This window comes from Garra rufa, chromosome 21, assembly GCF_049309525.1.
Source record: "Garra rufa chromosome 21, GarRuf1.0, whole genome shotgun sequence".
NCBI lineage: Eukaryota > Metazoa > Chordata > Actinopteri > Cypriniformes > Cyprinidae > Garra > Garra rufa.
The window spans coordinates 35,593,439-35,619,177 of NC_133381.1; the positions used below are offsets into that span (position 1 = coordinate 35,593,439).

Consider the following 25,739-nt stretch of genomic DNA (forward strand, 5'->3'; position numbering starts at 1 on the left):
TCAAACCCAGAAGTCTGCGATATAAACTCATGATTCTGAGCCAAGTGGAAAAGAGAGAATGACCCGTTGATTTTTCTTATCAGTGAGAATAAACTCAGAATAATCTCAAATTTACCTTATTTTATTCTTTTATTCAGTTGACTTCCATAGACCACTACTTGAAAACTGTCATTTTCTGCCACCAGATAAGCTCTGCCCACAAAAGCTTCATCACTGTTTGCAAACACCGTATTGGTCTATATACATACTGCATCACATATTTAGATATTTCTGTCTTGTCCACCAATCTCATATTTTGGGAGACCATTAATAGCCTAATTTTAAAGATGGTTTTATCAGTCCCCGTTTACTTTTCGGTTCTTTTGTGAACCGTTATAATAACTTTCTCTGAAACAAACTTACCTCTTCGGCTGAAGTTACCCATACTGTTATGGGTCTTTCTGATGTCTTCCCATAATGCATTAGTGCTAAATACATCAAATTTACTGTAGCAAATAAAATAGATTTAATAGCCTATAGAAGCATTACCATTACGGTAAATGAGGATGCTCGATGTGAACCTAAACTTTGGCGTCCATGTCCTGGTCACCATCTCGGTGTTGAGGCTAAAATAATGATTCTTGCAATTCTTAAAATAGATACTTATAAAATAATACTTTTCCAAACTCTCATTCAGGCTCTGCCTGGCAATAAAATGCCATCTTTCCTCTGTTCTTTTTTATGTGTTGAATTGTTAAAATCCTGAAATGGAAAATGTTGTGAATGTCATGGTTAGTTCACCCAAAAATGAAAATTAGCCCATTATTTACTCACCCTCAAGCCATCTTTCTTTCAGACGAACCAATCAAATGTCCTAGCTTTTTCAAGCTCTAACATGGCAACAGGTGAGTGATTCTCTTTAACAGGTCAAAAGAAGTTGAATAAAGTGCATCCATCCTTAATAAAAAGTGCAATACACGGCTCCAGGGGTTGAATAAAAGCCTCCTGTAGCAAATCAATGCGTTTTCCTAAGAAAAATATCCATATTTAAAACGTAATAATCACTTTAATCTAGCTTGTGCTCACTATTGTACACAGAAGCAGCTTTGGGCAGATAACGTAGGATGTTGACGTTGCATATGTGCCATGCGTGATGAACGCGGACACAGAAGTGGAGAGATCAAAACAACAGTCACAAATTAGAAGTACAAAATTAGGATTTGTAAAAGAAGAATGTCAAAGGATTTTGAAACCAAGAGGAGCCTGGTTGATAAAGTCAGGAAACTTTGCTTCCTTTGCTCCTGTAAACAAATGTATATGGATATCTTTCGCACAAAAACGCATCGATTCACTACAGGAGGCCTTTATTCAGCCCCCGACAATGTGTGAAGGACTTTTTATTATAGATGGATGCACTTTATTGGACTTGTTTTGACCTGTTGAAGAGAAACATCCGCCTATTGGCATGGTAAAGCTTGAAAGAGCCAAGACATTTTTTAATATAACAGATTGGATTTGTCTGAAAGAAGGAAGTTAATATATACCTAGGATGGCTTGAGGGTGAGTAAATAATGGGCTAATTTTCATTTTTTGGGTGAACTAACCCTTTAATCCAGTGGTTCTCAGCCTCCTCATTGTCCAACACAACTTTCAAAGATATTTCCTCTGGTATTTCTGTTGTAAGTACGGCATACATTAAATCAAAATTTTATTTCATATATTACATTTCAAATTAAAATGTATTTTGGTGATTCTGAAAGATTCTGATTTTGCATGTTTATAGTTTTTGCAGCTAAAAATTATTTTTCTTAATTTTTAATGTTTTTGGCAAGTTTTTATGAATTAGTTTTAGTGCTGGGCAATGATTGATCGTGTTTAATCACATCCAAAATAAAAGTACTGTGTATGTTTATTATATATAAAGACACACACATACAGTATATATTTTGAAATATATTTTTATTTTCATATAATTTATATTATATATAAATATATTTAGTATATAAACATAGCATTTTAGCATTTTTTTATACATGCATGTGTGTGTATTTATATATACAGAATAAACATACAGTCGTGGCCAAAAGTTTTGAGAATTACATAAATATTGGAAATTGGAAAAGTTGCTGCTTCAGTTTTTATAATAGCAATTTGCATATACTCCAGAATGTTATGAAGAGTGATCAGATGAATTGCATAGTCCTTCTTTGCCATGAAAATTAACTTAATCCCGAAAAAACTTTCCACTGCATTGTTAAGAAGGCTTCAGGGCGTCCAAGAAAGTCCAGCAAGCGCCAGGATCGTCTCCTAAAGAGGATTCAGCTGCGGGATCGGAGTGCCACCAGTGCAGAGCTTGCTCAGGAATGGCAGCAGGCAGGTGTGAGCGCATCTGCACGCACAGTGAGGCCAAGACTTTTGGAAGATGGCCTGGTGTCAAGAAGGGCAGCAAAGAAGCCACTTCTCTCCAAAAAAAACATCAGGGACAGATTGATCTTCTGCAAAAAGTATGGCGAATGGACTGCTGAAGACTGGGGCAAAGTCATATTCTCCGATGAAGCCTCTTTCCGATTGTTTGGGGCATCTGGAAAAAGGCTTGTCCGGAGAAGAAAAGGTGAGCGCAACCATCAGTCCTGTGTCACGCCAACAGTAAAGCATCCTGAGACCATTCATGTGTGGGGTTGCTTCTCATCCAAGGGAGTGGGCTCACTCACAATTTTGCCCAAAAACACAGCCATGAATAAAGAATGGTACCAAAACACCCTCCAACAGCAACTTCTTCCAACAATCCAACAACAGTTTGGTGAAGAACAATGCATTTTCCAGCACGATGGAGCACCGTGCCATAAGGCAAAAGTGATAACTAAGTGGCTCAGGGACCAAAACGTTGAAATTTTGGGTCCATGGCCTGGAAACTCCCCAGATCTTAAAACTTGTGGTCAATCCTCAAGAGGCTGGTGGACAAACAAAAACCCACTAATTCTGACAAACTCCAAGAAGTGATTATGAAAGAATGGGTTGCTATCAGTCAGGATTTGGCCCAGAAGTTGATTGAGAGCATGCCCAGTCGAATTGCAGAGGTCCTGAAAAAGAAGGGCCAACACTGCAAATACTGACTCTTTGCATAAATGTCATGTAATTGTCGATAAAAGCCTTTGAAACGTATGAAGTGCTTGTAATTATATTTCAGTACATCACAGAAACAACTGAAACAAAGATCTAAAAGCAGTTGAGCAGCAAACTTTGTGAAAACTAATATTTGTGTCATTCTCAAAACTTTTGGCCACGACTGTACATATATATATATATATATATATATCTATGCTCATCTTAAAAGAAAGGCATGAACCAAACCAAACCTTTATCTTATCAAAACAATGCTGAATTTTTGTTTGAGAAAAACATCTGGAAAAAGGTTTGGAAACAAATAACAGAAAAAAATCAGTAACAGAAAACAAAAACAATAAAACATTATTAACTAAATCACAAAACCAAGCACAAAACAAAACCAAACATTAAACTCTAAAAGTCACAAACAATTTGATTGATCTTAATTTTACCCTAAACATTCCACATTTTTTAGCATCCGAACTGTAAAAAAATAAAATAAAAAGGACCTGGCCACTACAAACCAAACAAACAAAATATTATCACAGTATGATATTTCCATCTAGTGCGAATGAGTTAATAGAGAAACAGTTTTATTTTAAAAGCCTGCCGTAAATGTTTTTCTCGCCCTGTGTAGGTGAAAGATGTGACTGTAATTCAGCATAAGTACCGTTGTTTAATTACAGCTTCTTTTTTTTATCTCCTCCATATCTGTCTGTTGCTGAAAGCCCCTCCAGGCGGTATCCTTAGCCAACCCTACCCCGCAAGCACACACCAGTGAACACGCCACACACTCGCCTCAGTGAACACATAACACACACACTGTCCCTCCGAGCATCCACACAACTCCAGCCACTGAAGCACAGGGTAAGTTTCAGTAGAAATCTCTGTGTCTATATCTCATCCTGCTGTTATTTCGTCTTATTATATATCATACATACTGTGGGAATCACCAGTTATGAAGTGGAACGACTTCTGTTCTTATATGGGACAATGTGGGTCACACTACAAAGTTACAAATTACATTAAATGTAAATAGAATAGAATAGAGAACTATCAAGTACTGTCATTTATTTCAGCCACAATCCGGAATACCAAACCATATGGTTTCTCTAGCGATCATCCTTATTCAATTAATCTATTCCCCAGGTCAAATTAAATTAACAATTTCGCTATGTGCTTCACTAAAATTTGAGGTTAAGTATTTGACCTGCAACAAAGGACTTTGTTGAAATTATTGAAATGACTGTATTAATTATTGAAACATTCTATCATTGGTCAATATATTCCAGCTGTGCATGTCACACACTAAATGTTCTAGCAGAGAGATGCCATTGTTTGACTATAAATAAAAATAACATTTTATTGTATTAAATTATATTACATTAAATTATCATTTCTATTTATAAAATCTCTAAACTGTTTTGTGTGTTTACATGTCAGAATCAATTTTATAGCAGGGAGACAACATGTTTTGCTTAATAATAAAAATATGAAATCTAAAAATGTTGTCATTATAATATATTATATTATTTTATACTATATATTTTTTCAATTACAGCAATTACATTGTATTGGAATTATATAATCAATTTTATAAATTAAAAAAACATTATATTATATTATATTATATTATATTATATTATATTATATTATATTATATATTTTTTTTTTCAATTACATCAATTACATTGTATTGGAATTATATTAAATGTAACCCATAAATTAAAAAAATGAAATGAAAATGTGTGTTTATAGGCATGTTTTGCTTAATAATAAAAATATAAAATCTGAAATGTTGTCATTATATTATTATATTATTTTATATTATATTATTATATTGTTGCATTTCTTCCCAAATTACAGCAATTGCATTGTATTGGAATTATATTATTGAATTCATAAATAAATAAAAAAAACTCCATCTCCATAAATACAAAATCAGAAATGTTGTCTATATTATATTATATTATATTATATTATATTATATTATATTATATTATATTATATTATATTATATTATATTATATTATATTATTGTTGCATTTCTTCAAAAAATTACAGCAATTACATTGTATTGGAATTATATTTAATTCATTAAAAAAAAAAAAACACTGTATCTCCATAAATACAAAATGAAAAAGTGTGAATATGCCAGACTAAGTGTTCCAGGCATGTTTTGCTTAATAATAAAAATACAAAATATAAAATGTTTATATTGTATTATATTGCATTATATTATATATGCAGCAATTACATTGTTTTGGAATTACATTATCTAATTTATAAATAAAAAACACTATCTCCATAAATACAAAATAAAAATGTTTTTTTATGCCATACTAATTATATTATATTATATTATATTATATTATATTATATTATATATTATATTATATTATATTATATTATATTATATTATATTATATTATATTAGTGTTGTATTTCTTCCCAATTACAACAATTACATTGCATTGGAATGAAATACTTCATAAATGCAAAAAAAAAGTGTGAATATGCCAGACTAAATATGCTAGGCATGTTTTGCCTAATAATAAAACATATCAGATCTGTTATATTATATTATATTATATTATATTATATTATATTATATTATATTAAATATGTAGCAAATACATTGTCATGGAAGTATATTATCTAATTAATAAATTAAAAAAACACTGCAACTCCATAATTACAAAATTAAAATGTGTTTATACGCCAGATTATGTTACATTATATTACATTTTTATTTCAATTAACGCAATTACATTGTATTGAAATTACATTACCTAATACATGAAATGTCTGTTGTAAAACTCCATTGTATCCTCATAATGAAAATTTGAAAGTGTGTAAAATAACACACGCAAACACAATACACATGCACACACAACAACACACAGACGTGCACTTGCACAACATGAAACGCGCATAATAACCTACAGAATGAGCCAAACATGAATGCACAAGTCATAAACAAAACATCATGATTCTCCCTATAAGCTCCTGCACCTGGAAATGTGGAACAAGCACTGAAACTACACCAACCACATCTCCAAACAGTGGCATCCATTCAGAAAAGCCACAGTAACGTGTCCTGTACTACTACATCAGACCACTGCAGCTGTTATGAAACCAAGTGGCTGCTCCGTACGCCGTAGATCATGCACCCTGAAATCCTCCTGCCCCACCGATCCCCCCTGGAGTCTATCTGGAGCCCTACCGACCTACACCCCTCACGCACGCACATCCAAAACAGACACGTGTAGAACAAAACAGAGTGACGCAGCAGAGTGGAGAAAGACGGCGCTTACCATGCTTTATCCCGACACACAGAAGAATGCCGCACGTCTCTCGTGCACACACTGACACGCACACACTGACACACACACACACACTACACGCATGAAGCCAGAGAGAGTGTAGGAGGGGAGAAAGAGGTGGAGTGAGACAGCATGCAAAGCGGAGGATGAGTAAAAACCACTGGGATCTAAATTTGGTGGAAGTGCAGACACAGATTTGAGGGATATACGGCGTAACGGGGTTGACGGCTGTGTGTGTGTTTTCTGAAATCTGATCGGCTCTGGTGAAGCATCCGAGTGGGTTAAGACAGAGAAAGAGAGTGTAAAAACTTCTTATGCATTATTATCTCTGCGTTTAGCACGCATGGAGAGCTCACAGCCAAACATGGTCTTATGTAACAGCTGGACGTTGTGCTGAGGGAATGCAGCGAGCATATGTGTGTGTGTGTGTGTGTGTGTGTGTGTTGCCGCTGGTCGTCCTGGATGATGTATGCTAGGGAAAGGTTTTTAATCACACGCTCTTTTCACACTGCACACAAATCCAATTTGGCTTCACATGCCATCTTTGGGCCTGATTGTTATTTTGATGAAATGTGGTTTGTTTGTTCAGATGGACATCATTGTAACATTTTAGCATCAACATGATTTAAAAAAAATTTCGCATACAACAAGCTGTCAGCAACTCAGAGGAATTTAGCCTCTGCTGTCTACCACGTCTTTTTGCTGACCCGAACATAAGCTACATTTTACGCATTCATGCATATATGTGACCCTGGACCACAAAACCAGTCATAAGGTTAAATTTTACAAAACTGAGATATATACATCATATGAAAGCTCAATAAATAAGCTTTCTATTGATGTATGGTTTGTTAGGATAGGACAATATTTGGCCGAGATACATCTATTTGAAAATCTGGAATCTGAGGGTGCAAAAAAATCAAAATACTGAGAAAATCACCTTTAAAGTTGTCCAAATTAAGTTCTTAACAATGCATATTACTAATCAAAAATTACATTTTGATAGGTTTACAGTAGGAATTTTACAAAAAATCTTAATGTAACATGATCTTTACTTAATTTCCTAATGATTTTTGACATAAAAGAAAAATCAATAACTTTGACCCATACTATGTATTTTTGGCTATTGCCACAAATATACCCCAGCGACTTATGACTGGTTTTGTGGTCCAGGGTCACATATTAGACAGGAACTGCTGATTCGTTGACTAAATAGTGAATATCACACTGGCTAGTTTGTTATATAAGGAAAGATTCAACAAACAGAAATGTATTTAGACAGTTCCAGACAATATTGCGCACATTATACAGTCAAACCAAAATTTATTCAGACACTTTTAACATTTCTCACAATATCAAAGTTCATTTGCTAGAGTTTAAAAAAATATGACAAGAACTTAGAGTTCAACAAATGCATCTTGATAATCACAAATGTGACCCTGTAACACAAAACCAGTCATAAGGGTCAATTTTTCTAAAGTGATGTAAGATTTGTTAGGATAAGACAATATATTCGTCTGAGATACAACTATTTGAATATCTGGAAACTGAGGGTGCAAAAAATCTAAATATTGAGAAAATCGCCTTTAATGTTGTCAAAATGAAATTAAGTTTTAATATATTTACAGTAGGAAATTTACTAAATATCTTCATGGAACATGATATTTACCTAATATCCTAATGATTTTTAGCATAGAAGAAAAATAGATCATTTTGACCCATACAACGTATTTTTTGGTTATTGCTACAAACATACCCGTGCTACTTAAGACTGGTTTGTGGTCCAGGGTAACAAACGAATTACAGTAAAACCAAAATTTATTCAGACACCTTCAACATTATCAAAAGTTTATTATTATTATTTATTATTATTATGACACTACCCAACAGCAAAATACTTACTGACCTGCATTAATTTGTTTAAAGACTACTTTTTCCCCCCTTTTTTTTTTTTTTTGACTAAAACTAGACTAAAACCTTTTTGACTTTTCGTCGACTAAAATTGGACTAAAATTATTACATATAGAAGTGACTAAAATTTGACTAAAACTAATAAGCATTTTAGTCCAAAAGACTAAGACTAAGACGAAATCTAAGATGGTTGTCAAAAACAACACTGCTGCACACACTAGTAAAAAAATATCATAAAGTATATCTGGTGTATATATAATTTTAGGTTTGACTGTATATGATGTTACACATTACCGTTCACAAAATTTAGGGAAAAATATTTAATGTTTTTTTTTTATTATTATTATTTTCTTATTCTCACCAAGGCTGCATGTATTCGAGCAAACTACAGTAAAATTGCAATAGTGTGAAATATTATTACAATTCAAAAGTTTTCTGTTTTAATATATTTATTTTAAAATGTACTTTATTTATTTGTACAATTTACTCCAGTCTTCAGTGTCACATGATTCTTTAGAAATCCTTCTAGTATACTGATTTGGTGCTCAAGAAAAAAAATATTATTATTATTATTATTATTACTATTATTATAGCTGCTTAATATTTTTCAGAACATTGGAAAGAACAGCAATTATTTTAAATCTAATTTTTTTTTTGTCACATTAAAATCTTTTAAACAGTAGAGTATCTACATAAAATCCAATCTGACAGTTTTTACACATGTATTTATTTTATTTTATATTTTATAGTTTATTTTATTTAATTGTTTTATTTTTTAATGATTTTTTTTTTTTTTTTGCTGTTCAGACAACAAGAAAACTAATTGCAACAAAGCACCTCAAGAGCCTTAGAAAATGAGTTATGAGAAGTCAAATCCAGTACAAATCGGGTTACGACATATCTATTTTAAAAATTACAAAGAGACAGGTCAAAAGTTTACACACACTTTACATTCTTCAAAATGGTTATTATTTTACCAAAATAAGGGGGATCATACAAAATGCTATGCCTAAAATCCTAAAAAAAAAAAAAAAAATATTTCAGTTTAACTGTTCAGGACAAACAAGGGACTCATGAACAACTATCATTAAAAAAACAGCTGCGGATCATTCAGGTAACAACACAGTATTAAGAATCAAGTGTATGTAAACTTTTGAACAGGGTCATTTTTATCAATTCAACTATTATTTTCTCTTGTGGACTACATGTAAACATCTTTTATGCTAAATATCTTATTCAGGTCAGTACTAAATAAAAAAATAACATGCATTTTGAATGATCCCTCTTATTTTGGTAAAATAATGAACATTTTGCAGATACTGCAACGTGTACAGTATGTAAACTTGATGTGACTTGAACTGTACATGTACCTAAAAAAAAAAGTGCGCAGATGAATTGTTTACAATAACACCAATACCATGCATTAAAAAAGATTTACGTTTGATTTCAACTTTAAAATTAAATTAATTTTCAAGTTCATATAAATTTGGCTGTTTTTATGTAGGCATCAACACAGTGTCACACACACACACACACACACACACACACACACACACATACACACAATATTGCACCTGCAATAACTATTTTCTCAGGTCTGTGAATTCCCAGACGCTCAATGTGATAGCTGCACCTCTCATCAACACACACACACACACACACACACACACACATCTCAGCATGTTCTTTACTGTATGTAGCCTCTAACTGTTAAGTGCCACCTGACACCCTTGTTTAGCAACTAAAGCCAAACTGCCAGACACTTGTCAAAAAAAAACAGCAGTCAGCAGAATTAAAACCCAGCCTGAGGTCAAAGCTAAAGCTTAGAGCACTTTGCTACAATTCTGCTTATCACAGGTGTTTCACATACATCCTAAAAAAAGAAACGATACAAAGAGGGATAAACACTTCCATTATATACTTCAAGTACTCAGCAGCATCAACTTTCAAAAGTCTGACAAGAGACATACAAATATTCTGATCTGCCAAAGGAAAACTGTTGCAATGCACAGTGTGTTCACTAGAGGGAGACAAAAAAGCCACTTATTCACAGCATGTTTACATATTTCACATACTGTACACACACACTCACTGTCTAAACAACACACGATTGGTCCAGACCCAAATGAGCACTTAATGTGTTTTTTGATTAAGTTTTTGTCTGTCAATGGTGTCCACAAAAGCGTAAGGTGTTACGTGTGTCATTGTGTGATTCAAACTGTACTATTAAACAGTCTACGATGCATTCAATCACCAAAGTGTGCAAAAGCACACATTTATACAAAAAAACTCCCACTAGAAACTGAGGAAACAGTTGGGAAGGAGCTGAAATCGAAGTATCTTACTATCACACACTCCACAACTTGTTATAAACAGGACAAAAAAATTACTCCATTCAGTATACGACTGTGTCGGTTACAAAGTCTCAAAATTTGAGATGAAAGTGTACGTATGACAATGTATGAAGTGACTAAATACTAAATGGCTGATACTTAACTGTTTCAAAAAGAAGACCAAAAATGGCTCCTGAACATCTTAAAGAAAATAATGATTAATGTCGTGAATTATCAGGCCCTCGTAGCGTTCGTCTAATCACACTGTTGGATCTAAAACAACAAATTGTTAACTGCTACAGGAGGAAAATCAAATCGGCCGATCTTGAGATTCAGCAAGTGAAGAGTTCCCGCCTCTCCTCTCACACGGCCCAATGAGCAGAGTCACTGCTGTCTGGAATGCAAAGCATTGTGTCAAGCAGCCAATGAGGTGGCAGCAGATGAGGATCCAGCCATGGAGGATACGGAGTGCATGACGGAAAAGAAAGCTGAGGGGAGAAGGATTGGTGTGCAAAAAAGGGAGAAGGGGCGGAGTCTTACTTTGGGGGTGGGGCAGGAGGCAGTGGAGAGGCGGGACTGCTGAGCACAAGGAGACTCCGAGGGCGTGGTGCTAAGAGAGGCGGTGTCCCGTGGCAATACCTGCACGCCTCGTGAAATGATGGACTCTGGTATCTGTAGATACAAGACAGAGATAGTCAGAAAAACTGCCGTCACTTAAAGTGATATTCACCTAAAAATGAAAATTACACCATGATTTACTCACCATTAAGCCATCCTAGGTGTATATGACTTTGTTCTTTCAGATGAATACAATCGGAGTTAAAAAAAAAAATGTCCTGGCTCTTCCAAGCTTTATAATGGCAGTGAATGGGTGTTGATATTTTGAAGTCCATAAAGTGCATCTATCCATTATTAAAAGTACTTGACTTGGCTCTGGGCGAATCAATTCGTTGTGTGTGTAAAAAAAAAAAAAAAAAAAACTATATTTAAAACTTAAAAAACAATCTTTAGCTTCTGCTAACTGTCGTACATGCATTCTCGATAAGAGTGGCGTTTTAGCGGATGACATAGGATGTGGGCGTAGCGTAATCTCCAGTGAGAATATGCTAGCTTTGTTTACAGCAAATAAAAGCTTTTGCCTTTTATTAAAATCCTCTGACATTTTTCTTTACAAATCCTTGTTTTGTATTTAATTTGTGACTAGTGTTTTGGATTGCTTTCTCTCTCTTAACTTTTTACCAGAGCTTACGCGACGCCTACGTCCTATGTCATCTCGTGAACATGCATACGACAGATAGCAGAAGCTAGAGATTATGGTTTATAAAGTTTTAACCCTTAAATGCATACCTCATCTTTATTGACCCGGGACGCCATTCACTACTTACACTCTCATTTTTTTTTAAGTTTGATGTCAACTTTCTTATTGTGCATCAATTATAAACAATATAACAATAAAAAAAAAAAACATTTAATGAATACCTGCTCATCTTTTTGTAAAAGGTGTATAGGGCTAGAGACCTGAGGTGTGTAATAGTCTAAGTATATTTTTTGTGTGCAAAAATATGTAAATATCTGATGACTCAATACCTGCAATTCTCATTTATTCCTCAAGGTGGCAATGTTTAATGGTCAATAATGACGTGATGTTTCACTCGTAATTATCGCAGGCATAAAACAAAAGAATATCATCAGCAAAAATTTAATTGGTTTAAATGGCTTTACTGCAGAGCAATTACTGTATGCAATAAAATATAAATGTTACTGTTATTTAATGGTGGATGTGGTGAATAAACTGCCAGCTATCAAAATATTGACTTTGAAGTCATTGAAAACAATAGTTTTGCGAATATGCTGAGATTGTGAATATTATCTGCTCAAATTAAACCCTTCTAAGTTTTAAAAGGTAACGAAATATGCTTTATTTTATTCATCTATAATTGATCTTAAAATATCAAGAGAGTATTTTGCAGAAGTTAGAGATCCATCCGTGCTGGATATATAGGTCTGGGTCGCTAAAGACCAGAATATGTAATAATGATTGGTGGGTAAAATATGGATATTTTTCTTACACAAATGCATCGCTTTGTTTCAGAAGGCCCTTTTTAACCATCCAGAGTTGTGTGGAGCACTTTTTATGATGGATGGATGCACTTTATTAAACTTCAAAATCTGAACGCCCATTCACTGCCATTATAAAGCTTGGAAGAGCCAGGATATTTCTTAATTTAACTCTGACTGTATTTGTCTGAAAGAAGAAAGTCATATACACCTAAGATGGCTTGAGGGTGAGTAAATATAGCCCACACAATGTAACAAAGCAAAGCAAAACAAAACAAAACGCAAAGCCAAACCAAACAAAACAAAATAAAAACAAAACAAAAAAATAAGCAAACAGCATATATTAATAACTTGCATAAATACACTTAGATAAATAATAGAATTAATAGAATATACAATTTAGATTATTATTCAGATTAAAAAGGCTAATTTTATAAAATATTAATAATAAACAAAATTATTTATTATTTATAATGATTAAAATTATTATTTTGTGTAACATTCAGTATTTAACCAAAACAACTCAATTTAAAACAAACAAAATAAATAAATAAATAAAAAGAAAAGCAAAACTAAACAAAACAAAAAAAGCAAATCAAAACCAAACAAAACTAAGCAAAAAAAAAAACAAGCAAACAGCATATATTAATAATTTACATAAATACACTCAGATAAATAATATAATTAATAGAATATAAAATTTAGATTAATAGTATTATTTTGTAAAAAATATATATATATTTTATCCATATACATAGTATATTGGGAGAATTTTGTGTAACATTCAGTATAATGAAGAAAATATATTTAAACAACTAGAAAAATAACATTTTATGGAATAATTAATATAATATAATGTTCAATATAAATGTTATAGCTTGGTTTGCTAAAAGTGACATTATTTTTAAAATTACACCATACTAAAAAATAAATAAATAAAATAAATAAAAAAATCCAACACACCATAAATGCCTAAGATGGCTTGAGTAAATACAACCCACACAATGTTGACAGAAAGTATCAATGAACATCCACAAAGAAGACAAATATTTGAAACACCATTATCTATACAGCGTGATATTTGTAACTGTATTCAGACTGAGACTCGCTGCCTTTGATCCAGCAGGCGAGTCTTCGTGCTGTAACAAACTGCAGCTATGCTGTCTGGGAGAACTGTGGTGGGATTAAGCGGGAGTCTGATGGGCAGAAGGGCGAAGAGCGCAGGGATCTTCCACAGGAACGCTGGGGCTTAACGGAGCACTAATTAACACTGGGGCTAAATCAAGGCCTCGCAGGAAAGAGCAGCTCCATGAGCGCTTTAATTACCCAGCGCAGAAGCTAACCCTGCGCTAATAATAGCACTCGACTCAACCTCTGCCTTCCCATGAGACTCGAGCTACGAGCGCTCCCTGTGGAGAACACAGTAATGCCAACCTGCATGACCCCATTATAATTACTATATAAAGACAGCTAATACAGGATATATATAATCAATCCTCTGCTTTACAAGACCTGGCAAGGCTGAATAACAAGACAAATATTGCTTGTTGGAGAATAAACTGATAAAACACACAAGAGAAAGCTGTAGAAAGAAAGCAAGTTGTGCTTGTCTGTGTTGTGGGTAGTTGCCAGGGTGTTACTTACTGCCAAAGTCAAAAAAGCTAGACCTGGAGGTGCCAAGTCTATCATATATTGGTCACTAGATATGGCTTTAATGTTTAAGATTCCTTTAATCAAATAAATTCTTCAAATGAAATAAAAAAAACTTGATGACATTTCATTTCTCTGTTTGGTTTTAAAACCGGATGTTCAAATGGGCCAATAAAATAGCGGGAGAGGTGGATGTGGATGGAAAGTGGGTGTGGCTTACCATATCGCTGCAGGAGCAGGTGAAATGGGAGGGAACGGAGGTGGGCGGGATGAAGCCACTCAAGGGCTGCCCACCTTTCGCAATGAAAACAGCATGGCTGGGATGAGACTTCATGCTCTGATGATGAACGTGAGATGCATAAACATGACAAGATGCTTGACACGTTCACACACAAAACATAAAAGTTGATTTAATGGAACATCAAGGGCAAGAGACAATGAAAGAGAGCCTTAAAGGGGCAGAGTATCACTTTTTTTCAAAATACTTTTTATGTCAAAACACTTTCAGCTATTCATCCTATTCCAGTTTTGTTTGGAAAACATGAAATAACACTCACCTTAGCAGCAATAGCAGCTGCTGTGATGTGAGAGGAGCCGCTGTCCTCTGTGGATGCCACTCCACTGTCCTTCTTCTCCTCGTCCTCTTCCTCACACTGCACACCCTTGTCTTCTGTCTGCTTGTGTGGGCTGGTGGTTGGTGGAGGGGAGAGGGGTGGCGGAGGGGACGGCAGGTCCTCTAGAGCGTCGTGTACCTCCTTCACCTTCACTATGGCGTCCCGCAGCAGGTCTATGGCGTGCGGCAGAGCAGGCAGGATGAACTGGAAGCACTCCTGAGAAAAGGGAGAGATGCAGAAGAAACAGGTCAAAGAATGAAACAGTGAAAAGATCTTTTAGACATGGTCAAGATCAATTATACAGAGACAAAATTATGAGAATTTATTTTTATTATGAGTATCACATTGTTAGCTTAGTAACATTCTGCCTTTGCTGGCTTAAATGGCAGTTACTATTAGGTAGTAGGCAGCTTTGACATTTATGGAAAAGAGCCAGTAACTCTCAGTAACAAAGCAAGCAAAGCAAAGCAAAACAAAAAGCAAAAGAAGGTAAACAAAAGCAAAAGGCAATCCAAAACAAAGCAAAAAGCAAAACAAAAGCAAAACCAAACAATTGCAAAACAAGGCTAAGCTAAACAAAGCAAAAAGCAAAACCAAACAAAACAAAAAGTAAAACAAAGCAAAACCAAACAAAGCAAAACTACACCAAACCAAACAAAATAAAAAAGCTAAACAACCCCCCAAAAACAAAACAAAAGCAAAACAAAGCAAAGTAAAACAAAAAGCGAAACAAAGTAAAACCAAACCAAACAAATCAAAAAAGTGAAACAAAACAAAGCAAAGCAAAACAAAGAAAAACTAAATCAAAGCAAAACTAAACGAAGCAAAACCAAAACTAAGACAAACCCAAACAAAACAAAAAGTGGAAAGCAAAGTAAAACCAAATCAAACAAATAAAAAAAGTGAAACAAAAAGCAAAGCAAAGCAAAACCAATCAAAGCAAAACCAAAGCAAAACCAAAACTAAGACAAACAGTGGAAAGCAAAGTATAACCAAACCAAACAAATAAAAAAGTGAAACAAAAAGCAAAGCAAAGCAAAGCAAAGCAAAGCCAATCAAAGCAAAACCAAAACTAAGACAAACCCAAACAAAACAAAAAGCGAAAAGCAAAACTAAACAAAAACAAAACCAAAGCAAAACTAAGCAAAGCAAAGTAAACAAAAAGAAAAACCAAACGAAAAAAAGCTAAACCAAACCAAATGAAACAAAAAGCAAAACCATGCAAAACTAAAAGCAAAACAAAAACCAAACCAAACAAATCAAAAAAGTGAAACAAAACAAAGCAAAGCAAAACTAAATGAAGCAAAACAGCTAAGACAAACCCAAACAAAACAAAAAGCGAAAAGCAAAACTAAACTACACAAAAAGAAAACAAAAAACCAAAACCAAAACCAAACCAAACAAAACAAAAAAGTGAAAAAGCAAAACCAAACAAAACAAAAAGAAAAACAAAGCAAAACAAAAAGCAAAACCAAACAAAACAAAAAAGCGAAAAAAAGCAAAACCAAATGAAACGAAACCAAACCAAACCAAAACAAAAAAGCAAAGCAAAACCAAACAAACCAAAACTAAACAAAACAAAACAAACAAAACAAACTAATTTACATAAATACACTTGGATAAATAATAGAATTAATAGAATATAAAATTTAGATGAATAGTATTCAGATTAAAAATGCTAATTTTCTTTAAAAAAAATATCTTATCCAGTTATTAGATTGGGTAATGCAAAATAATTTTGCATAACATTCAGTATAATGAAGAAAATATAATTTGAACAATTACAAAAATAACATTTTATGGAATAAATAAATTACATAATGTTAAATGTAAATGTTATAACGTGGTTGGCTAAACGTTTTTCAAATCATTTTTAAAACCTGTACGTTATAAAAAAAATCAACATACAACCTACCATAAATGTCTGACTGAAATAGTATTTTTATCCATTTTATACAATATTTGACACATTCTGATGCTTAAATAATATCTAATCTGAGCTATAACAGTAGAATTACAAAAAAAAAAACCGAATTAATCTGTTGTATCTCCTCAGAGTTCAAGCTTCGAGTGTAGCGTTTAGCACTAATGTGAGGTCTTTACGACGTAAATCCCTCTTGTTCCCCACCAACGTAACAGGCCACTATCTATCCGAATCCCCTAATAGGATGACATATAGGCCAACCTATTGACACTAACTTAATGGAATTTCTAATACAGTTGGACATCCTCCATTTTGAGGGGCTGAAGTCCGATAAGGACACAGCGTGTGAACTTAACACAGGTGGCCAAACTCGACTGCTCTTAAACCACATTTCTTAAGTACTTCTGACAAGAGACATTAATAATAATGAAGGAAAGGACGGCAGTGGGGATGGAGACCGGTCCAGGGAGGAATGATGCAGTGGAGAGTCAATCCTCCTCCCCCCTGCAGGTCTGATGTGGTTGCATCTCTCCGTTTTGGTGACTCAGAGTTAAAACAAAGATTAATGTGTGGAGACATCTGAAGTCCATAGGCTACTTCATGTCCTCTTGGTGCATGTACGGATGGTCTATTTTTGTCTTTCCGGTGCAAGGTGAGGCACATGTGTGTGCGCTGGCGCTCCAGATCAGAGCGCGCTGCACTGTAGAAATAATGGCACCTGAGCTCAAAGAAAGAGTGATGGGCAACTCAGACATGCTGACCAGACAGCAACATGCCAATACTGGATGTGTGATGTGAAGCCACATCACTGTAAAGCAGATGGACACATTTCATGTCCAGTTTCCGAGAGACAACAGTAGAAATTCCTACAATGTAGCCCTGTTTCAGAGCTCAGGCAATACAAATCACTTGGACAGTCACACTGTGTCCTAACTGCAAAGCAAAACACTTTTTCAGTTGCTTGTTTTTTATTTTGTTCAACAGATCAGAAAGCATGTACTGTAACTTAAAAGATTAGTTTACCTCTAGAAAAAGATTTACTGATAATTTACTCACCCCCATATCATCCGAGATGTTCACGTCTTTCTTTCTTCAGTCGCAAAGAAATTACATTTTATAAGAAAAACATTCCAGGATTTTCCACCTTATACACTTTTAAAAGTAAAGGTGCTTCACGATGCCATAGAAGAACCTTTTTTTGTCCAAATGGTTTTATAATGTTAGGACTGCGTTGTTTTGTTTTGGTTTGGTTGTTTTCGTTTCTTTTTAGGTTTGAGATTGGGGCGTGACTTTAGCGCACCTGATGGTCGTCATCGCCCCTATTTAAACACCGTGCGAGAGTTTGTCGGCGCCGCTGTTCCTCGGCCAGTTGGCCAGGGTTGCGCTCCAGTTTGTGGCATTGTTTTGTTTTGCATCCATTCACTATCATTCACAACACTTACTGCATCCATTCATTCTCTTTTCACACTGATTGAACCTACTGATACTGATGTTTTGATTATGTTAATTTTAATTTTGTTACAAATAAATATTATGTTTGACCTCATTTCGCCGTGTCGTCTCCCTTTATGTTACATCATTGAGCCGGGTGTAACATATGGGGGCTCGTCTAATTTAAATTGATTTGATTTCGTTGACATTAAACTTTATTCGTTTAATTAATTTGGGTGGGAGAGACCATGAGGCGAAAATATTTCTTGGAGCGTCGGTTTTGGTATTTCTAATCAGCTCGGGAAAAGGTAAGTTCTTACGGTTTAAAACTGTGTATTTGTGTATATTCCCCTGTTAGGTTGTAGCAGCGCTTTGCGTTGTTGTTGTTTTTTGTTTTAGTTTATTATTTTTGTGCGGCTTCTGGGTCAAGTGCACTGCCGTGGTGTTGTTTCCGAACTGTTTGTTCGGTTCCACGTCAGCGGTATTTGGGTGCTTCAAAGGGCTTGACTCTTAGGAGTGCGTGAAGACTAGGAATAGTTAGTTAGAGGGTTTGATTAGGATTAGGTGGGGAGGTTGTGAAATTGTACACAGTTTGTGACCGTAAGAATTACCTGAGTGAATTGTAATTGGAAGTAGGTTATAGGTCGAATTATTTGTTAGTAAAGAACCTTTAAAATCTGAAGAACCTTTCTGTTTCACAACAGAAATTTTTGACTAAATGGTTCTTTGTGGAACCAAAAATGGTTCTTCTATGGCATCGCTGTGAAGAACCTTTTGAAGGACCTTTATTTTTTAAAGTGTAGTGCACTTTAATGGGATCAATGTCATAGCATACCATTTTATATTATTTCTTAAAAAATGACTAATCATTTCGCTAAATAAGACCCTTATTCCTTGGCTGGGATCGTTTAGAGCCCTTTAAAGCTGCAATTTCCACCTTCAACCTGTTGATCACCATTGAGTCCATTATATGTAGAAAAATCCTGGAATGTTCCTCAAAAACCCTAATTTCTGTGCAACCGAAGAAAGAAAAACATGAACATCTTAAATGACAAGGGGGTGAGTAAATCATGAGGATTTTTCATTCTGGAAGTGATATATATACACACACACACATATACATATATATATATATATATATATATAATCTTAAACAAAAGCCTATATATATATATATATATATATAGGCTTTTGTTTAAGATTATACTGTCCCAAAAAGTATTTGAAAATAAGGCAAAAAAATAAAGATACAACTGTGTACCTGACAGCTTTAAAGAAGGAAAAACTCCCAAAAGTTTTTACAACTATATATAGAAACAATTTAAGTAGTTTATTGCAAAATATGCATATTGCATATAATTGAGAGTGCTGAGAGATTGAGTATTATAACTATTTTGCGGTGATTCATGGGAGTGGGCGCTGATTTTCTACCACAATTCTTTCATTGGTGGAGATTTTTCTTTTGTAATCAAGGGTAATGTCATTTTTCACCTGGTGTTCTGCTGTTAATCACGATTATTTATAAATAAGTTCAAATAATGTGAACTGATAGCTTTAACAAAAGCATGTAGCACTGGTTAACAACTAAGGCTGGCCACACACTTAAAGATTTTAAGGCAGATTTTGACCCCAATTTGGGCTGAACAATCAAGGGAAAGGGAAGGCCTGGGACCCGATTCAAGGCTTGTCACAAATAATTTTTTGTCAAAAAAAATTTGTGTGGTGTTATTACGAATATTTAACTGCTCTCGAACTAGACTCAATGTTTCTGATCTCAGATTGTAAATATCAAACATGCTGATATTTTTACTTCCACTACCTGGCTCTTTCAAAAGTTGAAATATGAGACATTATATGGGAGAAAACAAAAATCAAAATAATTACTGTGTAATTTCCAATCAAACTATAATTTTGTCAAATTAAAGCAAGGGGAAATATGGTTTAGCATTTATGGATACATATAATGCTAGCTACTTTACAGTTGCAATCGAAATTATTCAACCCCCCAGTGACTGCAGTACTTTACAAAGACTTTTCTGAAGATCCAGGACTTTATAAAAACAGATAACTGGCATATTAAGTGATAATGTCAACATATTACACTTTTTTTTTTAGTAACACAGCTATGTCATAATTATTCAACCCCTATTCAACATTGCTGTTTTAAGTCATTTATTTGTATGGTGGAGAAGAAAATTGTCTTAAAACACAATTAAACCTTTAGAAACTCTATTAGAAAACAGAATTAGCTTGAGGTGTTTCACATATATACAGTTAGCCCATGCATGTGCTGAAGTTTGAGTAGATAATATGACAAAGTCAACAGAGCTCTCTCAAAAGCTATAGAGAACCATATCCAGAGAAGAAATAATTGTATTACTTTAGAAAGTCTAAGGTTGTATGAAGATTTCCAAGACATCAAAAGTTTGCCTTATTCCTTAGCTTAAAATGTGTTGTACCAGAAAACCTTTGAGGGTGTTGAAAAAAAAAGCACAATATCATAACAACTGAGGAAAAACCTGCAATGTACAGCCAAAGACTTTCAAGATGACCCAATAAAAGGTGGAAAAACATTTCAATGCAGTGTATAAGATGAACACAAGACAAGCAAGGCTGGCTTTCATGTTGGGGCATCTTGCGCTGACTTGAATATGCTACAATTTATTTGGATGGACCAGTGGAGTTCTGGAAGAATGTTTTATGGAGTTATGTGACCAAACTTTTTCTTTGAAATATCAGATAATTTTGGCAGGAAATGTGATGCATTTGGACTGAAAGACTGAAGCTAATGAATGATGGACTTTCCTGCGCAACAATCATCCCCAAGTATACATCCAAATCCACTTATGCTTGGTTCAGGGATCAGTCATAGAATGTTTGTCTGGGGTGGACTGTTCAGTCTCCAGATCACATTGAAAATATTTGGTTAAATTTGAAGAAAGCAGTGGCAACATGAAAACCAAAGATTATCAGTGATCTGAAAGCTTTTTTTTCAGTTGAGGAATGGGTCAAGATTGCAGTAGAGAGGTGACAGAAGCATCTACGCACTTCTAAGCAGTGTTTATTGGTGGTTTTAAAGAAACCAAATTTGGCTTGAATAATTTTGAACATGAACGTTTAGAGCCAATTCGATTCATACTTTCATTAATCATCAACTTGCTCTCTCAGAATTACTCAAATGTGTATCAATAAACTTTCTCTAATAGTGTACTGATGACTTTGGTGAACTGTTTTCACAAAATTTTGTTATCTGCAGCAAAAAGTCTCGCAGGTCAAGGGGGTTGAATAATTTTGATTGCAATTGTAGCTAAATTAGCTAAATAAATGTACTATTTTATTCATTTATTTATCAATCATATAATTCTGCTAAACCCTGTGCATCATTATAGATGTGGTAAAAATATTCAGGACTTTCAGAAAGTGTCCAAGGTTAAAAAAAACACCTATTGTGTTTATTTTGGTAATTCATGGCCCTGTGAGGACTGTGTTTTTATGTTTCCAGGTGCAAACTGAAACACTGGGAACACATCCCATTTTCTCAGAGGATCTGAGATCTGTGGTCCTGTTTTGTATTCACTCGGTTTATTTTAACATTAACAAATTGCCTGTATCAAAACTCTCGCTGCGATCTAAAGGTTTTGCAGAATCTCTCTGTGGATTGGAGTCTCTTTAAACCTGTGGTGTTGTGGCCTGGGTCTGTCTCCTTTTTAAAAGCAAGAAGGGCAAACTCAGTCCAGAGGAGAGTCGCTGTCATAGAGAAGGAGCCGGGGCTGTGAGGAGGCTGCTTTTATAGGTCGTGGACGTGGGATGGAGGGATGCATTTATTTAGGAGGGGAGAGGGGGAGTGCTGTAGCTGAGCTGGACCGAGCATAAAGGGGTTCTTCAAAGTTTAATCCCCTTATCGGCTCGGCTTCTGGACTTCAAAGCGGCAGTGACAGCGGAGTGCTCCGTGGCTAGGGCTGATGGGTAATGGAGATTAATACCACAGCCCTATCAGCAGAGCTCCACGGGAAGGAGCTGTAATAGGATTGGCCACAATGTTAACACGGTAAATGAGGGTGAACGTATATGTGAGAGGTGAAGGAAGGGGAGGGGCATATCCTCATTTTAAACTTTTTGTCATCGTTTATTCATTCAATTGGTTCTAAAATATGTGTTTTCCATGGAATAGAAAAATATTTATTTGTCTCTCTTGCCTCCCCTGAGCCCATTGAGTTTTAACACACTCCCTTAAGCGTAAGGGTAATTGAGAATGAATGGGAGAAAGTCACATGAGAGGAGGGATTTTGAAACATTCTCGAAACATTTCGACATTATTCTTGAAACATTCCGACCTTATTCTCAAAACATTCCGACTGTATTCTCAAAACCTTCCGACTTTATTCTCGAAACATTCCATCCTTATTCTCGAAACATTCAGACTTTATTCTCAAAACATTCCAACCTTATTCTCGAAACATTAGGACTTTATTCGCGAAACATTCCGACCTTATTCTCGAAACGTTCCGACCTTATTCTCAAAACATTCCGACCTTTTTCACAAAACATTCCAAACTTATTTGTGAAACATTCCGTCCTTATTCTCGAAACATTCCGACCTTATTCTCAAACATTCCGACTTTATTCTCAAACATTCCGACTTTATTCTCAAAACATTCTGACTTTATTCTCAAAACATTCCATCTTTATTCTCGAAACATTCCGACTTTATTCTCAAAACATTCTGACTTTATTCTCAAACATTCCGACTTTATTCTCAAAACATTCTGACTTTATTCTCAAAACATTCCATCTTTATTCTCGAAACATTCCGACTTTATTCTCAAAATATTCTATCTTTATTCTCGAAACATTCCGACTTTATTCTCAAACATTCCGACTTTATTCTTGAAACATTCCATCTTTATTCTCGAAACATTCCAACTTTATTCTCGAAACATTCCGACTTTATTCTCGAAACATTCCGACTTTATTCTCGAAACATTCCGACTTTATTCTCGAAACATTCCGACTTTATTCTCGAAACATTCCGACTTTATTCTCGAAACATTCCGACTTTATTCTTGAAACATTCCGACTTTATTCTCAAAACATTCCGACTTTATTCTCAAAACATTCCGACTTTATTCTCAAACATTCCGACTTTATTCTTTAAACATTCCATCTTTATTCTCGAAACATTCCGACTTTATTCTCGAAACATTCCGACTTTATTCTCGAAACATTCCGACTTTATTCGCAAAACATTCCGACTTTATTCGTGAAACATTCTGACCTTATTCTCGAAAAATTCCAACCTTATTCTCGAAACATTCCGACTTTATTCTCAAACATTCCGACTTTATTCTCGAAACATTCTGACTTTATGTGCGAAACATTTCGGCTTTATTTTCAAAACATCCCAACTTTATTCTCAAAACATTCAGACTTTATTCTCAAAACATTTAGACTTCATTCCCGAAACACTTCGGCTTTATTCTCAAAACACTTCGGCTTTATTCTTGAGGACATTTTGATTCATTCTCATAATTTTGACTTATTTATCGATATATTTCGACTTTATTCTTTTAATATTTAAGAGTTTATTCTTGTAATATTTTCAAGTTTATTCTTGTAATACTACAACTTTAATCTCATAATCTTACTTTTTTTTAACTTGGCACTAAAACGCTGTCACTATAACACATTTACACCTATGAATATATATGCACAATTAGACAGACAGACACACACACACACACACACACACACACACACACACACACACACACACAAACACAAACACACAAACAGCTTACCTGTGAGCCCTTCTTGCTCCCAGGTAAATTAATGATGAGGGTTTTGCCTCTGATTCCACATACGGGTCTACAGGAAGGAGATGATTAGTATTTAATCCAATTAGTATTCCAAACACATCTTTTGCTCTTGTGCGTTTGAGAGTGACAGGCAGAGCGAAGGAGTGAGATGAGAGGACATGTCCGTGCATGTGCATTCACCTGGACAGCATGCCAAGTGGCGTGACATTTAGGGAGCCCATGAGCATAGCTAGAGCCATCCCGGGAGCTTCACGCTCGATCACCTCTCTGGTGGCCTGCAGACGACAGAACACACACATCTATAAGCAACAACAGGTGCATAAACCATCAATCTTATCTTTTAGGGATGTCAGTACCAGTACAAGTCAATAATAGAGAGGAAAATCAGTCTTTCTACAGTAGAGATTTAGTACATGACTGCTGTCTGACTTCCAGGATTCGGTTTTGGGGTTTTTTAACGCACGTGGCCAGATATGTTGCAAGCCTGACTCAAACCTGCATTACTAAACACAATGGCTCCATTTTTTTAAGACCCGACTAAATTGTTAACAAAATTTTAACAAAAAAAAATAAAATTGTCTTTCATATGTTGATTTACAGTTGAAGTCAAAAGTTCACATACACCTTGAAGAATCTGCAAAATGTTAATTATTTTAGCAAAATAAGAGGGATCATACAAAATGCATGTTATTTTTATTTAGTACTGACTTGAAAAATATTTTTTTACATAAAAGATGTTTACACCCACAAGAGAAAATAATAGTTGAATTTATAAAAATTGCCCTGTTCAAAAGTTTACGCACACTTGATTCCAAATACTGTGTTGTTGTTTTTTTTATGCTTAGTGATAATTGTTTATGAGTCCCTTGTTTGTCCTGAACAGTTAAACTCCTGTTGTTCTTCAGAAAAATCCTTCAGGTCCCACAAATTCTTGAGGTTTTTTTTTAGCATTTATGATTTTGTATGATTTTGAGATCCTTCTTTTCACACTGAGGACAACTGAGGGACTCATATGCAACTATTACAGAAGGTTCAAACGCTCACTGATGCCTTAGAAGGAAACACAATGCATTAAGAGCCCGGGGTGTAAATTTTGAACAGGATTAAGATGTGTAGGCTAATTATTTTGCCTAAATATATATTTTTTTAATTTAGTACTGCCTTTCAGAGGCTAAAAACTCTTTTTACAAAACTACAAAACAGCCCCTGCTTAACATGATTTTCTCATGATTTGCAGTCATGCATGCTAACAGGCTAAGCTAATTCATCAATTAGAGGCAATTGTTCTTTCACAGCAGTGGCATTAGCACAATACTCATGACATAAGCACAGCCCCGTCGCTGAGATTTTTCATTACAAACACATTTCCAGTGGGCCTTTGATGTCTCTACTCTTCCATCTGAAATCCCCGTTCACTGAACCCTACCCAGCATCCCCTGGGACACGCGTCCCTCCACCTCCGCCGTCCCATCCCGGTGGAACACACACACACAGTCATGTTCAAACAAACACATTCAAGAACACACGCAAAGTCAGAAGAAAAGTGCGCAGCAGGGAGGGGAGGAGGAGAAGAAAACGAAAGGGATCTTAGG

The 25,739-nt window shown here is 34.9% G+C and overlaps 1 protein-coding gene across 4 annotated transcripts in view; it reads right to left on the bottom strand.

The window, feature by feature from the left end:
* The window catches only part of gphna (gephyrin a), a 138,149-nt gene that overhangs the window by 54,194 nt on the left and 58,216 nt on the right, over positions 1-25,739 (bottom strand). For 2 of the 4 annotated variants that reach the window (XM_073826675.1, XM_073826674.1), the window contains exons 5-9: positions 24,328-24,422; positions 24,130-24,196; positions 14,920-15,192; positions 14,583-14,699; positions 11,195-11,326 (exon numbers count right to left, since the gene is read on the bottom strand). In XM_073826675.1, coding sequence (XP_073682776.1) covers positions 11,195-11,326; positions 14,583-14,699; positions 14,920-15,192; positions 24,130-24,196; positions 24,328-24,422 — 684 coding nt within the window. The remainder of the gene's footprint in view (positions 1-11,194; positions 11,327-14,582; positions 14,700-14,919; positions 15,193-24,129; positions 24,197-24,327; positions 24,423-25,739) is intronic. The other 2 variants (XM_073826677.1, XM_073826676.1) reach the window with 1 other exon arrangement.